This window comes from Cricetulus griseus (assembly GCF_003668045.3).
Source record: "Cricetulus griseus strain 17A/GY chromosome 1 unlocalized genomic scaffold, alternate assembly CriGri-PICRH-1.0 chr1_0, whole genome shotgun sequence".
NCBI lineage: Eukaryota > Metazoa > Chordata > Mammalia > Rodentia > Cricetidae > Cricetulus > Cricetulus griseus.
In genome coordinates, this window is record NW_023276806.1 from 122,093,555 (window position 1) to 122,112,138 (window position 18,584).

At 39.1% G+C, this 18,584-nt stretch overlaps 1 protein-coding gene across 1 annotated transcript in view; it reads right to left on the bottom strand.

The window, feature by feature from the left end:
* Spata16 (spermatogenesis associated 16) overlaps positions 1-18,584 on the bottom strand; it is a 258,714-nt gene that overhangs the window by 72,558 nt on the left and 167,572 nt on the right. Inside the window, exon 5 of the mRNA XM_027391821.1 lies at positions 2,748-2,895. Coding sequence (XP_027247622.1) covers positions 2,748-2,895 — 148 coding nt within the window. The remainder of the gene's footprint in view (positions 1-2,747; positions 2,896-18,584) is intronic.

Consider the following 18,584-nt stretch of genomic DNA (forward strand, 5'->3'; position numbering starts at 1 on the left):
TGAAAGGCAAGATGCTGGTTTTGGGGACTTGGCAAGAAAACACAGTGATTCCTTGGTGTGACTCTTCTAGTTTGCTACATGCGACCCTCTGTGCTCATTCTAACCATTGTTCTGTATCTCCTGGGAGAGGTGTCGAGATGATGAAGAAAACCCAACTTTTGTTCTTTCCATGCTCTGTACCCACACTCATCTTGAAGGTGCTGGGGGTAAAGGATCCACCCCTCAAAACTTCTCTAGTAGTAGGCTACTAGTAATTGTTTCACCCTCATCCCAGATAACAGGTTTTGGGGAAAACCCCTGTTTTTTTGCCCCAGAGGCAAATGATACCATCATTTAGTCGTCTTGTTTGTTCAAACCACAGACTCCACAGAGGCAAAGAACTTCAGTAGCCCCAAAGAAATTGAAATTCTAAGCTGCCTTCCCTACCTCACACCCCCTCGAGGTGCTTTATCTTCCTATTCTAGGTTCTCATATCACACTGTCATGTGCTAGTAATTAGTAATTCAAAAATAATAGAAACAATCATTAGTGATGTGTAATTATCTTCTTCTCCAAAGTGTAAGATCCTTTAGCATGAATTGTCTTGCTAACAGATCATAATTCATCTTGATAACAGGTTTGATGGAGTTACAGGAGATGTGAGTCTGGCTCATTAATGTTATTATTGTTTTTAAACTCTCAGTAGCAACAATGCTTCCTAAGTATTAATTAATTATCATGACTTCTCTGGGAAGTAGGTTAAATATAACTAAACTAATTCTACCAGGAGAGAAATTGGCAAATAGGCAATCTCGATGAATCCCTCTGTTTTTTTTAGGTATTAGAATCGAAACAGCTAGACTGGATTCAGTTTTCCATGGTGATAAGTAGGCGTGACTTTTATGTGCTGTCTTTGACCTCCCCTCTTAAAAAAAAAAGAGAATCCTTGAAATATAATGAAATCATTAAAAAGTTACAACAACAACAACCAAGTCTAAGTTCTGAGAAGTATTATCTGATTTTTTAAAACTATACTTTTTTTCTTTTGTGCCTTAATCTTTCTTTAAAAGCTCATTTTTGAGTATGTGTGTATATGTTTGTGTGTGAGACACACATGCCCCAGCACATGTGTGGACAGCAGAGGACAATCCTGGGTGTCAGTCGTCACCTACCACCTGGTTTGAGGCCAGAGTTTCTCTTGTGTTTGGCTAGCTGGCTTGGAAGCTCCCTGGGGAGTCTCCTGTCACCTCCCTGTCATCACAGCACTGTTGGGATTGTAGACTCCTGCTGCTGTGCCCTACTTTCACATGGGTTGGTGGGCTTGTGTACTGACTGCTTTCCCTGCAGAGCCATTTCCTTGGGCTCTTTGTTGAATGCTTAAGAGAGTACTCAAACTCATTACACCAGTGTCAATAGTCACTGTAGTATGAATTCTGTATTCTTTTCTCTTTTCTCTTCTTAAATTCCCCCTGGTCTTTAGGGATTTATGATTCAGCTGTCAATAGTTGGATTTATTATCTTTCCTCTGGAGTACCTAGGGCACTATGGATAAAAATCAGCAATCTAGAAACCTGTGGCTCAAGGGCCAGGACTGAGTTCACATCTGAGACTTGCTGTCATCAGTCTGGCAAGGGACCTTCAGAGGACTATTTGTCTTTTCTTGTTACTGTTTTGTTTCTAATGTAGATAGTCTTTCCTCATAAATTATGGGAACAACAAGAGGACAAATGTAGGGTACCTGATACTTTAAAAGTGGTCAATAATAGACTTGTTATTAATCTCATAAATCAAAACCTCAGCCTTAGGGATCAGAAAGAGAAAAGAGTACTTTTTAATTTGTTACTAAGACACCCGGTGCATGCCTTTGAAGCCTTGCTTCTCTTGTAGTCACTGTTGAGCATCTTTTTGTTTAGTGTGGATAAAACCCCTCTTAATTCAATACAACGCTGGCACATAGTGATTAGGAAAAATATTTTGGAGTGAGGGAGCAAAAGCAAGAGGCTTTAAAAATAAGAGAGAAGGAAAGCAGTGATCCCAATGCTGTGTCCTCTGCCGCTGCTGTGGTTTGCATGTGAGACATCCTCCACAGGAATATGTGTTTGAACACATGTCTCCATCTGGTGGTACTGTATTGGGAGGCTGGGAAACTTTCAGGAGGTGAAGCTTAACTGGAGAAGTGAGAAACAGGGAGGAGAGGAGGGCCTTGAGGTTTATCACACCCTCATCCCACCCCCAACCCCACCCCTGCATCTGGCCCTAGTTCTTCCTGCCACGTTGGACTTATCTCTTGAACCGTGAACCAAAATAAACCTCTCCGTCACTGGAGAAAAGTATCTAAGGCAGGTATCCGTGGTTATCAAGAAACAAAGAGTCTGAGGGGTGAGGTGGATGAGAAACACAAGCAGCATGCCTGGGTAAAAAAAAGAAAAATCCATCTTCAGGAAAACACTAATTTTTGGGAGTACGGAGGGAGATTGGGGGAAAGGTAGCTTTTTATTACAGGTCTTTACTTCATTTTTTTTTTCTTTTAAAAACCATGAAAGTTTCTATATTTACTCCTTAACAATTCTAAAATTGTGACCATACAAGGCATATTGTGTTGAAATGAAAGCTAGCACTACTTAAAGTCTTAAAAATAAGTTCTCATTTGAACTCTTTAGATTAAAGCTTACACCTGTAAGTAGAAGCAACAAACAAGCCACAAAGGACACTGTGTTGGTTGCTATGGCAGCAGAGGACCAGCCAACTGTGTGAGATGACGAATTTACCTGTGTAGATACAGTCCACATATGCAGGGTGAGTCTTGACGAACACCTCTTTCACCTTTTCTATTTTATCAGCCCTTATTTTTGTTGCAAAGGGTGTGTACATGACTGAGAAAGTCTCGGCTCTGGTGATGGCTTCTTCAATCATGGCCTAGGAGGAAACAAACAACCCACTTAGTAGCAATAATAGCATAAGACTTTTTGGGAATGTAAAAAAATATAATTACCTTTATGGATGATTTAAAAATCTATATACTGTACAGCAAAGATAACATATTTTGGTCTTAAATATTCATTAGAACACAATTTAATTAGTTTTGAAAATACTATTTCACGTTAAGAAATCCAATTAACTGAAGAAAGTTTGTAAACAGCCACCTGCACTCTGAGCCTGTCTTAAGATAAAAATAAAAATTCTGTTTCTCAAGATGTCATTTTCTCTACTTGATTTAGAAAATCAAGTTCATAGGTATAGCTTTATAGCCAAACTACTGATGAATAGATATTGGTGATCAATTTATACAAAAATATTAAGAAATGCTCTGAGCCACCAGTATTGAATTATTTATATAAGAAGGCTGCATGCTTTTCTTCTTCCACTACTGGAGAAAGCCTTTAGCAATGAGAGCCTTTCTCAGCTTCTCCAACAAAACACCCTTACCTCCAGATCACAGATGACAGGAGACGAAGTCAGATATGCAAGATGTTTCTTTAAATTACATTTGCTCACATACTGTTCTTGCTAGGGCTTTGCCCTCACTCTGAGCTTCCTGTTTTAAATAGGCCACAACCATACTTATATCAGATTAAAAAAAAGAACCATTTCAAATTTTAAAGGGTGTTTATTCTTTTCCTACAACTTTTCCTTCTAAAGGAGTCTTGAAGATTGAATAAAAAGTATGTCTATAGCTACCTTATTTTTCTGAAGATAGCATAAAAGCATATTTTATTGAAAGTTCACATACATATTTGTAAGAATAAGAAGCTCCCTTGACAACACTCTCTACAACCAATAAGAAAATCAACAAATTGGAGTTATATAATAATGGGGGAGAACCCAACAAACAAATGATATCATTATCAACATTGTGTTTTGAGAGCATTAGTAAGATGAAAAGCAAGAAGTTGATTTTGTTTTTCATTTTGCAGTGTTACATGGGCCATGCTTAGATATATTTAACATGATTTCTTTATTGAATCTTTGGGAATTTCTCATCAAGTACCCCAATTTTGCTTGATTCCCAATCTCTCCATATCCTTCCCTCCCCCTGAAGTGGTATGCCAAACAAAAAACCTAAACCAAACCTAACCCAGAGAGAGACAGAGAGAGAGAGAGAGAGAGAGAGAGAGAGAGAGAGAGAGAGAGAGAGAGAGAGAGACCAAACCAAAACAGCAACAAAATCTCTTCGATCCTTCATCTTCTCTGGCTCTCTAACACCTCTTCATTTGTCCTGTAGCAGTGGGAGCCATGGCATGTAACACAGTATACCCTTTTGTCCAATCAACTTTACTAGTAGATGTTCATTGCAATGAGTATTGCTCTGGTTCAAGGCCTCTGGTTTCTGGTACACCACTGTCATCACTGGATCCTCATGGAAATGCCTCTCAGATATCCTGATGCTGCCCTGAGTCATAGAGATCTTGAGGTTATTGTTCCACAGGACCAATTCCTTCACAGTTCCAGCAGGTGCTAGACGGGGTAGATGTTAGGCCTGGGATGTGTGCATTGGTTGTAGTTGAGCTGGTCAGTTCAGGCCACCAAGGCCGCTCTCCTCAAGTGAAGGGCAGAGTCAGCCCCTCTACACCCTACGTGGGCCATTTTCTTATGCTATACTGTCAATATCCACCCCCCCCCAAAAATGCCCACACCCTCTTCACACTCATCTCTTTTGAATCCCATGTTCTTCTTTCATGTCATCAACAGTTGACATAATTTTATGTAAATTGACATCTAGGACTCAAAAACAAAAGAAAGTGTGACATTTGTCTTTCTGAGGCTGACTCAACTCACAACGATTATCTCCAGTCACATTCATTTTCCTGCAAAAATACATTGTACAAAAAGTAGCACATTTTCTTTATTCATTCCTCTCTCCATGGGCAGAACTTGTTTCTAAAACCTAGCTAGTATAAATAGTGTTGCTGTAAGTACTGATTTGCAAGTGTCTCCATGAATACCGGGAAATGGCATAGCTGGGTCATTTGGTAATTCTATTTTCAGTTTGTTTTGAGTGACCTCCATACTGATTTTTATAGTGTCTGGGTAATTTTACATTCTCACCATCAGTGCATATTCCTCCTTGTCCACATCCTCGCCAGCCTTTGATGCTATTTCTTTTCTTAATGGCCACCATTCTGACGTGGATGAGATGGAATCTCAGTGTAAATTTATCTGATGGCCAGTGAAGTTGAACATGTTTTCATGTTTAACTGTCTGTTTGTATTGCATCTTTTGAGAATTATCTGTTCATTTCTGATTCTTGTTTATTGATTGGGCTGTTTGATTTCTCTTTGTATATTTTAAATATCAGTCTTCTCAGCTGTATAGATAGTGAAGATTTTCTACCATTCTGTAGCCTGTCTTGTCTCTTCACTTGCTTGCTTCCCAAAGGGCAGTGAGAAGCTTTTTAATCTCATGGATTCCCACTTGTCAGTTGCTGACTCTGTTGAGTGACTGGAGTGAGTATTGTTCTGGAAATGCTTGTGTATGCTGATAACTTATAGTCTTTCTCTTCAGAGTTGTAGGTCTTTCTAAAGTCCTTCGATTCATTTGTAGCTGATTTTCATCCAGGGTAAGAGATAAGGATCTAGCTTCATTTTTCTGTATGTGGATATCCAGTTTTCCCAGCAACATTTGCTAAAACAGCTGCCTTTTGTTAATATATGCTTTTAGTGTCTTTATAAAAACTCAGGTGTCTGTAGCTACATGAGATTATTCCTTTATTCTGTCCCACACTTATTTGTTCTTGTATCAGTCCCATACTGTTTTTTATGACTGTAGCTGTGTAGAATAACTTGAAATTGGTATGCTTTTCTTTTTTGATCAGGATTGCTTTGTCTATCTGGGATCTTTTGTGCTTCCACATGGAGTTTAAGATTGCTTGTTTCTATTTCTGTGAAGATTGATATTGGAATTTTATGGAGATTCCATTGAATCTGTGGGCTGGCTTTGGCAGAATAGCCATTTTCACAATATTAACTCTTCAAGCCCATGAGCTTCCATTAAGTCGATTTTAAATTAAGTACCCTAATTGAACTTAGTCATTGCTTGTTCCACTCCTCAGAGACTTTCTCATGGTCTCCCTGATCATCTGTGCTGTCTCAAGGGAAAAAAAAAAGCCTTGTGTCTTATGATACAAAATGTTCTCTTTCCTCTTAGATTTCCCATAACATTGTTTTTTCCAAGTGCCGGGCACTGAAAGGAGTTGTAGAACGGAGTTGTTGGTTGTCACTCAGATGGAGTTTCTCTTGGCTGTGGATGTGGGGTAGGGACTGGGTGCTCTGTTCTAGTCCAGCTTTGGAAGCCTAATCAGGGCAACACAGGCAACATGTCTGGAATTCGGAGACTCTTGGTCTTCAGTATGACAGTTTCTTCAGTGGTGTGTCTCCCATGTGCTCAGAGCTGGAATCAGTCCTCGGAGGGCTATTCACACCTAGTGGGTATGAAGCCACATGAAGATGTATGTGGAATGATATGGGGGGTAGTGGGGAAGGATGCTGCAGACCTCAGGTTTAAGGGCAGAACTTGGCTTTACCGTTTATTTAAGGCTCCTGTATTAATCAGCTAGGGCTACCACTAGAGAGGATCACAGGGCAGCTGGCTGGAACAACAGAAATTCATGCTCTCCAGCTCTGGAGGCTGGAGGACTAACACTGGGGTGTCAGCAGTGTCTGTTTCTTCTTAGGCCATGCTCTTTCTCTTGGAGATGACTGTTTCCTCCCTGTGTCTTCAAATTATCTTTCCTCTATTTTCCTTTCTTTCTTTTTGTGAGTGCATGAGTGAGTGAGTGTGTGTGTGTGTGTGTGTGTGTGTGTGTGTGTGTGTGTGTGTTTGTGTGTGGTGTTGTTGGGATCCAATCCAGGGCCTCCTGCATGTGAGGCATGTGCCCAATGCCTGTGTTATATTCCCAGATTTCTTTTATGTGTCTTAATCTACCTTTTATGACTCCACTTGTATTGGACTATTCTGCCATAAATCTCATTTTAACCTAGCCCTTCTTTCAAAGAGCCTATCTCCAAATGCAGTCTTATTCTTAGAAACTCTGCATTAGCGCTTTACTTGGATATAATTGAAGAGAGGACAAAGATCTGTCTATCAATTTCTAACACCTAGGAGGCTTTCCATTGGTCTTTCTGAATATCCTGGAAGTGGGCATTTTATCTTTAATTCTGGCTGAAAAAAATAGTGAAGGTATTTAATCTTCCAGCTTGCTTCTAGAAAGACATTAGCAAGATCACAGTCAGGACAGGATGGGAGGAAACACTCTCCATCCCATTTCTTTTCCAATTGCTGGCAGTGTAAGTGACTGCTGGCAGGGTAGCTTGGCGAAACCATCTCACAGCAGGGATGGTAAGGCACATGCCCAATAACACTCACCAGCTTTTCTGCAAGTGGCAGAAGTGTGGTTTTCATGTGGCAGCTTTCTGTGCTCATTGGCAGATCTTTGCCTTTGACTTACTGCTTCAGGCCTTGCACTGGGGCTTTCTTGGGTGTGTATTTGCAGGAGAGCTGACTCCTTTCACTGGGTACCAACACAGATCATTCTTTGGTCTACATGCTCTCTGTCTTAGAGATGCCTAAGGGAGTGGGTGAGTGAGCAGACTGCTTACACAATTCATGAACAAGAAACAAGCTTTCCAGCTGGGCATGGTTGACACAGGAGGGTCAGAAGTTCAAGGGTAGCCTTGGTACATGAGAGAGATCTTTTCTCACAACAAAACAAAACAATGAAAGAAAAATATCACAGGAAGATTAATGCTTGAAGAAAATTATTATAACCCTAAGGAAAAATAATTATTACCATAGAGTATAAATAAGAACATGGGTTGCCCTTGCTTGGATCCTGAAATACCCTTGCTATGTTTTGTTTTTTCTAGAACTAGATAGACAATATTTTGGACTTTGAACCTGCCTTATACTGCTCTGGTAAAGGAACAGAGCAATATTTCATATACTACTCAGTGTAATTACATTATTCAGTAACTGGTTAATGGGATAATGTAGGAAAATTTCAGCCTACATACTTTATTAAAAATGAAAATTTTATTTTCTGGTACCACAGAGGCTAGACCACAGAGAAGAGGCTTTTAGGTGGCAGCCAGCTCAAATCATTAGAGTTCTGAGTCCCAAGTGTGCACTGTTTTTTCTCAATGGGGCTCTACCTTCAACCTCTAAGAGACAACCAAGCTCTGTATAATAATGTATTGTTTGGGGAGTCACCTGAATACATGACCAGCCAATCAAAAGGAAGTTTCTTTGTTTGATACTGAGTTTCTTTGTTAGTTCACAGTTCTTGTGGGGAGCACCTCATATATATAGGATTGTGTATAATTTTACATAAATAAAAATAATATGATTCCTTGAGGCTTTATTAAGCAACCTTGGTGTCATTTGTTCCTCTACTCCTTTTCTCAGCCTATATTGATCAAGCTGCAGAAGGAGGTAAGCAATTAAACAGTAATATCCAGATGCAATATTTACAAACTGTGACAATGGCCAGCATGGCAAGGTCTCAGTGAAGGTGTAATAAGTGGCACTCATGTGTCTCCACAGGAGAGAAGTCATGGCTGCTACTGTGTTTATTGAAAAGACTATTTTTGTTTCACTGTGCTTTCTCTGCATGTTTGTCAACAATGAGCTGCTTGTAGACACATAGGTTGATTTCCAGCCCCTGTTCTGTTAGCTTTTATGCCTATACAGTGCTCTTCTAATGCTTACAGCTCTGCTGTACATTTTATTGTCAGGTAGTGTAATGCCTCCTAGTTACAGATGGTTGAGTGTAAATTTTCAGAATTCTAGTATTTTTATGGGGATTTCATTGCCTCTGTAACTATTTTTGGTATTTTGGACATTTTCAACAATATTGATTCTTCCAGTGTATTCACAAGAGATGTGCATCTTTTATTGTGATTCCTATATTTTTTTCATCCATTATTTTATTCTTTATTGTAGAGATGCTTCATCTATTTGGTTAAATTTGTTCTTAGGAATTTTATTTTAGCATCTGTATCTGTTGTAAATGGTGTGGCTCCCTTTATTTCTAGTTTGGACAGTCTGCTGCTGGAGTATAGTGATGCTACTAAGTTTTGTACATTCTTTTTAATTTGATGGTTTGCTTTGTTAGTTCTAATTGGTTTCTGGCAGAGAGTCTGGGTCTTTCTGCATATAAGTGTGTGTCATTGACAAACAACAATAATATGGCTTCCATGTTGGATATTCTTTCTCTCTTTCTCTTGCCTGATTGCTATGGCTAGTGCTTCCAGTACTGTATTGAATTAAAGTGATGAGAATGGGTGTCTGTCTTGTTCCACATTTTCAGGCGGACGTTCTCCAGCTTTGGCCCATTCATTCTAGTGTTAGTTCTTGCTTTAATCACTTGTGGCTTTATCATGTCAACGCATGTTCCTTCTAGACCTAATTTGTTCATCATTTTAGTCATAGGGAAAATGAATTTTCTTAAACGCTTTTCTTGCATTTGCTGAGGTTAACACATGGTCTTTGTTCTTCATCTTGTTTTTCGTCATCAACTGCTGAAAATATTCTTATTTGTATTTATTTATTATTTATTTAGTGTGTGAAAGAGATGCACACAGAGAGAAACAAGAAACAGAGACGGAGACATAGCATGTATGTGGAGGTCAGAGGACAATATGCAGACAGAAGTCAGTATTTATTTCTTTTCAACATGTTGATTCTGGGGATTGGAGTCAAGTCTTCAGACTGGCAGTAGATGCCATCCTGCTAGCACTCCTAATTAACAACTTTAAAAATTAGTGTAACTATTATGAAAATTTCACAAATGTGTATAATAGTACTTTGCTTATTTTTACCTCAGTACTCTATTGACTGGATCCTTCTTGCTGGTCTCCTTCTCATCCCTAAACAACTCATCTCTGCTTCTTCCTCCATCCCCATCCCAATCTCTCATATAATATATTGTTACAGCCAGATTCCACATATGAAAGAAAACATGATATTTCCTCCTCTCCCCTTGCCCTTATTCTCATCTCCCTCCTGTTAGAACCCTTCCTTCTCTCATAGATTTCCCTGTTCTACTCTCAAGTCACAAATATGTTTAAGACTATATTGCACATATGAGGGAAAAAATGCAGTGCTTGTCTTTCTGAGTCTGGCTTATTTAGCTTAGCAGAAATATCTCCAATCCTGTCTATTTTCCTGAAAATGAAGTAATTTCATACTCCTTACAGCTAAATGAAAATGCATTGTATAAACATACTACATTTAAAAATTCATTTATCTGCTGGTGAGCATTTAGGATAAGTTTTGTGTTAGTTATGTTAATCTAAATTCCTTCTGACATATTTTTAGGAGCAGCATACGCAGTTCATCTGATAGGATAATTCTACTTTCTACTTTCTGAGGAACTACCATATTGATTTCCATGGTGACTGCACTGGTTTACATTTCCACTACTAGTATGTATGTCTTCATCCTGCTGACTGGTTGTATCACATTCATTGATTTGTATATGTTGAGCCATCCTTGCATTTCTAGAATGAATTGCATAATGGTGATTTTTAACATGTTGCTGTGTTTAATTTTCTAGTATTTGGTTGAGAATCTGTGTCATCAAGGTTTCTGATCTGTGGTCATTTTCATTTGATTTTAATATCAGAAGAATTCTTTTTCTTTTAATATTTTTGTAGTTATTTGGAAGAAATGATACTGGTCATTCATTAAATAGTAGAATTCAGCAATGAAGCCTTCCTCCTCCTCATTCTTCATTGAATAAGAAACTTTTTGTTATTCATTAAATCTCATTAGTTCTTGTTGGTCTGATAAGACTCTATTTTGTCTGGTTGGATACTGCCTTTGCAAGGAATTGGTCATTTCTTTTTGATTATCAGTTTTGCTGATGTATGGTTGTTCTAATTTAAACTTCAATTTGTCTTTCATAAGACTGTAATATCTGTAAACTTGTTTTAAAAATTGATTTTTTTTTTTGGTTTTTGAGATAGAGTTTCTCTGTGGCTTTGGAGGCTGTCCTGGAACTAGCTCTTGTAGACCAGGGTGGTCTCGAACTCACAGAGATCCACCTGCTTCTGCCTCTTGAGTGCTGGGATTAAAGGTGTGCACCACCAACACCTGGCTAAAAATAGATATTTTAAAAGAGAACATTCAGTGTTTGTGTTTTGGAGTCTGGGCTACCTCATTCAATATGACTCTTTCTAGTTACATTCATTTACTCACAAATTCTGTAATTTCACTTATTCTTTATAGCTGAATAAAATTTCATTGTGTATAGATGCTACATTTTCATTACCCATTCATCAGTTGATGGACATATAGGCTGGTTCAATTTGCTAGCTACTGTGAATAGAGTGGCAATGAATATGGATAAGCAAGCATTTCTGTGGATATAGAATCATTTGGGTGTATGCCCAGGAATGGTATAGCTGGGTCATATGGTAGTTTAGCTTTTCAAGGACTCTCCCAATTGGTTTCCATAGTGTGTGGACAAGGAGAAGCCAGGAAACTGGAAGGAGCTATTGTTGGTGTGTGTGTGTGTGTGTGTGTGTGTGTGTGTGTGTGTGTGTGATGTATGTAAAGATCTTAAGGGAGGGCTAGCAGAATACAGGTAGTATGAAGGGGAACAGGGCAAGTCTGGTGGATAATGGGATGTGAGCAGTGATAACAAACACTAAGGATGCTGAAAAAGTCACATGGACATCTAGTATATTATAAGCTTTTACACACACACACACACACACACACACACACACACACACACACACACACACTCACGTTTGTAGTTATCCTGTCTGGGGGAGAATGATAATGCCTCTCTTACAAGCTGTAAGTTATCAAACAAAAATCCCATGCCAGGTGAAGGTTATTTCCCTTCAAGTTATTGGTCAGGGATACCAGAGACCACCAAACAATACAGGCTTACTGCCATTGCATTTGGTGGTGCACCAGAACTGGATGGTAAGACCTTATTGCTGAAGACATCATACACTTTGGTTGTAGGACATAGAAATCAAGCGGGTACTGACAGGAGGCTTCCTCTCTGCTGGCTAGCTTTCTTAGTGCTGACAGGCACTATGCAGGCTTCTGGGGGAGAAATGTTACCAACAGTCTCACCCAGCTATGAACTGGGAGTGGCATAACCAACCACTTTCTGATTGGATATAAGGCCCACTCCATAGGTGGCAATTCATGCATGGTCCTATACACCTAGCCAAGAACCCATGGTCGGCAAGGCCATCAGCTCTAGGAAAGAACCTACTACTGTTATTTTGCTAGATGGAGATAGTACCAAACCGTCTTCTCAATATCAACCTTTATGCAACTGTCAATTAGTACAGCTCTCAGCCCTCACCAGATGCCTGTTATTGATAGTAGTTAATAAAGAGACTGGTCAAAGTGCAGAGAAGGAGTGACTATGCGATGCTCAGGACAAAAAGGGACATTTGTCTCATTCTCACCCACCAAGGCCCAGGGAGCATCATGGAAGAGGGCTAGAGAAATCTCAAAGAGGGGTGATGTCAGACGGCATCTTCTGGATATGAGAAGGGCCATTGTCCTCATGAACTCACAGTAGCCGTGGTTGCCTGTACCAGACTTACACAAGATCAAGCCACATAACATTCTGGCACAGCAGGAGAGGAGTGTGAGGTTCCACTCCAGTGGAGGAGCTGTGGGCAGTTGGTGACTGCGGAGGGAGTTGGTGACAGTCAGTGGAGGAGCTGTGGGCAGTTGGTGACAGTCAGTTTTCTTGAGAGGCCTGGCCTCTGACAGGTTGCTCATGCTCCATTGGATGACTACACACCCATGTTCATGTGGGTAGCTGGTGGTTCTAATTGGACTCATTGGGTTACGAGGAAGAAAATAAAAAAAAGAAAAAGAAAAAGGTGCCAAGAAGCTGCAAGGAGGATGAGGACATGTCTGGGAGTGGAGTCAGAGAGGAGAGTAGGGATGGATAGTATCAAAATTTGCTATAAACATGTATAACATTCTCAAAAAATAAAATATTATATTAAAATTAGAATATTGCGATATAACTACTGATATTAAAATACAGATTTTCATGACCAAACATGCTCCTTGACTTTGACAATAGAGACCATATGAATATTTAACTGCTTGTAAAAAAGAGAAACTATTACAATGGGAGTAAATTTCTAACACTGTTTTACTCTGGCTCAAATGCCTCTGAGTTGACTGTCCTTCCCTGGGATGTGCCTTTGATGTCAGTAGGAGTTGCTTTTGTGAGAATGGTGAAGCAGTCAGTCCCAGGTAGTTGAATGCTCAGTGTTGCTGCTTATGCTGTCTGTACTGGTCTTTCCAAGGAAGCTTTGAAAGCAGGTGCTTGTATCTGTGGGTCCCAGTGAACTTGTCATTGTTACTCTTGCATTTATAAGTCTTTAAAATGTACAATTCTGTAAGCAAGAGTGTATGTGGGCAGCTCATGTCCTCTACACACACCAAGTGATAATAATTTCTCTTAGTACTTTAGCTAGGTAAAAAGAACCACTCACCCTAGAAGTCAGCCCAGGGTGACTGTGAAATGGAGACCACAGAGCTAGGAAATGACTCCATCAAAGGTTAAAGAAAAGTGAATGTGACCAGACGAGAGAAAGGGAGACAACTCATCACACTATTGTACACCTAGAGGGCTAGATCCTCCCGGCAAAAATTCATGAGTACTTAAATGACCCAGTAAAGCTGGGCAGAAGCCATAATACTCCAAGTATTTCAGGGCGGTAAGCTTATTTTACCCCTCCCCCATTTCTTGACTGGTGCCTGATGGAAGTGGTGCAGTGAGAAGGAACCCTGTCACTTTTAATTAGAAAATGGAATCAAATAACTTTAGACTATCAAATTATTTCTTTATTGCTCCCAATATTAGTCTTGACCACAATCACAGTAAAGTTAATTTATTAGAAAATTTGATCTGGAGAGCACCTCAGGACTTTCCCAACCTAATTCATCGAGATTGGGGAGGCTTTAAGAGGCTTCTGATGATCAGTTTTTTAATTTTATAGAATTTAAAATTAGGCCTTTATAATATAAATCACTTCTTTTGAAAAATTAAGGCTTTACCCACTGGGAACATGACAGGAATTTCCTAGACACTTGCAGGCTAACATGGGAGGTGGGAAGGAGTAACTTCTGTGAAGCATTGTTTAGTATGGTTTTACTATATTTTCTCCCATTGGAGATTGAAGAGAACTCTCAACCATACCTGGTGGCCTAGTCCTGTCATTCCAATCACTCAGGAGGCTGAGGCAGAGGATTGAAAATTGAAGGCCATTCTGGGCCACAGAGTGAGTTCAAGGCCAGCTTGGGTAACTTACTGAGATGCTGCCTCAAAATAAAAGGAAATGTTCTTTTCTGGATGTGGCTCAGTAAGAGTGAGAACATATTTGTCTAGTATTCAAGAGGCTCAAGGTTCAATCCTCTGGGTGGGAGGAGAGCAAGAAAGAGGAGATGGAGTTGTTTGTTAACAGTATTTAGTCCATCCTAGTAAAGAAATAGTAAGTGAAAATAATAAAATAATAAAATAATCCATTCCCATCAATTTATAAAAGAAAAAAAACAGCATTTAAAGATAAAATAACAATCTTTCACTTAGCAGTATAATACAAGCTTTTACATATGCCATTTTCTTTAATCCTTATAGAACCCATCTAGGTAGCTGTTATTAGGGACTGAATATTATGGTTCCATTGTTCTATTTTCAGAGTAACTGTTATTACTTTAAAAGGAAATTTCCTATACTCAGAACTTATATAGTTGAGATGGTACCTAGTCTTTAATGGCTAACATAACTCTTTGTTATTGTATGAATAATAATATAATTTTGAATGATGAGTATAATTTACTTGAAAATGGAAAAATAAAACTCCATAAGTGACATTTTAAAAATTTAATCCCTATGAATATATATATAGGTTTAATCTGGAAGGTTTCAATGCCTTGAAATAGAGAGCAGATTTTCTTAAATATCTTTTCTGGTGGCTGTCCTGTAACCTCTTCACTGTGTCACTTAGGTGATAACTGGAATTGACATTTCTGTGATTTTATCATTAATGCAATTGCACACTAGAATAGACTATGTAACAGTGGGTTGTTTTCCCGCCACAGTGGTCAGTACTTTATGATGAATCTCTGTTGTGTAGGACTGGGGTTCTTTTATGAAGCAACAACCATTAAATGTTCCTTCCCATTGTTTGTCTTCTCTGAGGAGCAGCGAAGCTTTTACTGCTGTGTCTGCCAGCCCAGGGATGGGAAGGTCATAGACCTCTTCATGAGGCATTCAAATTTATTTTCATTGTCTGTAAATCACTGAAGATTGCACGATCACGTTACTGGTATCTAGGTAAACAGATTTTGATACTGCTATCTTGAATTCTCTGCTTTGCAATTCTTGCTGTTTATAAACAGTTATAATAAATGCATAGCATTTTTAAAATAGAAAATGAAGATGCTATAGATTTTTAGCAAATATATATGTGTATAACACATAAATGTGTTTGTATGGCTATAATACACTCTTGTTTCCCATTCATTCTGGTTAAGGTTTCTCTCCTCTCCTAACCCATCTCTTCCTCTCCCCTCCCCACCTAGTTTTGTTGTTTTATGACAGGGTCTCTCTCTATACTCTTGACTGTAATGGAATTTGATCTGTAGACCAGGCTGGCCTCAAACTCACAGAGATCCTTCTGCCTTTGCCTCCTGAGTTCTGGGATTATAGATGTGTGCCACTGCATCAGGTAGGCATTCCTAGTTAGTCTAGGCTGGCTTCAAACTCTACCAATTCTCCTGCTTCAGCCTCTCAAATGCTGGGATTACAAAAGCGAGCCCTGTGTCTGGCTTAGGTTTGGGTTTTGCCTGTATAGGATGTTTTTATTAGTTGAATCACTTCAGTACTTTATAGCTAAAGCTTTCCCTGTGTTAATATTTAATCACTTGTATTTTGTAGTAGAAATTATTTGCACGCACCTTCAACATGGAGCTGAGTAGAGGGAAAAGATCTATGGTACAACTTCATACCAACGTATAGCTTAGTAGCAAAAGTTCTGGTGATTCATCTGAGGTCACAGAGTTAAAAATAGAAGGAAGGGCTTGAGTCTCCTAAGCCACTGCTTTCTCCCAGACTGAAGGCTTTCATTTTTAAAATTAGACTATTAATTCCTGGAAAATCAAGCATAAATTTCTTCCCCCTTTTTCCTTCAGAAGAATCTTTTTTCGTTTTTTTTTTTTTTCCTTCGAGACAGGGTTTCTATGTGTAGCCCTAGCTGTCATAGAACTCACTCTATAGATGAGACTGGCCTCAAACTCACAGATCCATCTGCTTCTGCCTCCCTAGTGCTGGGATTAAAGGTGTGCACCACCACTGCCATGCTCCAACAGATTCCTATCCTTACTGTCATGAAAACTAGAATTAGGCTCCAACACTAACAGTTGAACAAGTGGGTTGTATCAAACCGTCACCACGGCAAAACCCTTTTCATAGTAATCTTCACATATACTTTTCTCACCTACTGGTCACGGTGAGACAGTATTGTTCATTGGCATCTCAATAGATTAGAACATACTGTCACCTAGCACACCCATCTCAAAGAAAAAGTTTACAAAAATTATAAGAAAGGCTTCTTGGTAGGGGAGCTTCCATATTAATATGCTTAGGTTGGTTAGCTTATTCAGTGACAAAGTACGTATAATTTATAAATAGAATTTAAATTATGTTCTTGTTCTGCAGACTGTGAATAATTTCCCACTTGCACCTTGGGGGAACACCAGCTGATCGAAACTCAAGAGTTCCACGTGTGGGATTCAGCGGCCTCCAGATTCTTTAGGATGCAATAGCACTTTTGTTCTTGGTGACTGAAAATGAATCACTAGAAGATATTAAAGGAAGAAATGGCTACATACCTGCAATTATTTTATAAGGACAACTGGGTACTGCTAATTGGTCTTAGCCTCTGAGTTTGGTGGTAAATGTCAAGACAGGGTGGGACTCTTCTTGTTATGTATTTCATCTTTATACTTCATGACTTATATGGAGAAAAGTATTACTATGCTTAGTATTCATTGTTTTATTAAATTAAATTAATATGTTTTGAGACTATATATATCCAAAGTGCCCTTGAACTTGTAATAGTCTTGTCTTGATCATCTAAATCCTGGGATTATTTTGTGTACCACCATAACTGGCCAGTGTGTGCTTTTTTTCCCATTGTATTTCTTGACTAGTGGTTTCAGATTAGGATATGTCTTGCTATTGCATGAGTGTCATTAATGTTAGGGTTGGGACAAGGACCTGGTTATCTCATTTGTAAATTTGTAACGCATTTTTTTATATGTTAGGTTGCTACTAGGTGACATGGCTGAGTGGGAAGGCTAGGGTTGGCCTTGAGGAAGCATCTACTGAAAAAACTAAAAGGGTGTGAGGTGCAAAGACTAGTGTCTGTCATCAAATGGCCACATGCTGTGTTTATGTGAACTTCTGTCAGTTCATGGACACATCCACATGCCATTTGTTAATTAGATGGGCACTCTCTGTGCATTTGGTTCAATGTTTGTTAAAATAACACATATCTCTATTTTATAGATGAGGAAAACAGTTTATTCTACAACACATTATTCTCTAGTATGGTGTGAGGTTTACACAGCTTTTCAAGAGGGGGGGTCTTGAACTGAAATCAGTTATATCTACATCAGGACCTTAAGATCTAAGCTATTAGACTTTGGAGATTCATAAATGGGTCTACAGCCTTGTCCAGCCAACCAAGATAGACTTCCGGATATGAGAAGATTTCTTGCCTATGGCTCCAGAGGATTAATTGTAGAATCCTAGACAGAAGACAAAAGTTCAAGCAGTCTTTATCCAAGGGAACAGTGAATCTTTGAGATGAGTGGCTCCTTGTGGAGCTGCATATCTGTTGTGCACAGAGAAGGGGGCATGGCAGTGTGTCTGGAACCCGTCAAGCTGAGAGATGACCGCACCTGCTGATGTCACTCAAAGTTTGTCTTTGGTATTCCGCCTCCTTGCAATTTCCTTTCTCCCTCAAGTTTCAACTTTGTCTGGCAACCAGACATTTCCCATCTTTTCTCATTTCTCTTATTAGCCTGCAATTAATCTCTTCCAGGCTATGCCATCAAGTTTTCAGGAATCTGGTTTTATGGGGTTGCTGGCTTCCTATATATGACTATTGATCATGTCTCCTAACATCGAGATGTCTCAGAGGGGGAATAATTATATCTATGATAAACTCAATGGCTTTGCAAAATTGATATGTGTGCATATATATATATATATATATATAATGTATAAATCAATATGTATTATATATGGGTATATTACCATGTGCTCTATTACAACTCAAACTGTAGCTTCAAATGATAGTAATAAATAAAAGTGCTTCCTTCATGATCTCACAAGTGAGGTTTATGTGGCCTTGTTAGACTCACTGAGGTGGGCTTCTAAGGGCTGAGGAATGAAGAAAGGATGCAACGAAGACTTCCATCCTAACTGTGGTGTTTTTCATATCTCTGGATCGGGCTTGAAATAATCCTCCCAAGGTTCTCTGGAGGTTACCATTCCTCACAGGTTGTTGACTCCCACTTTGGGCTGCACTACATATAAGAAC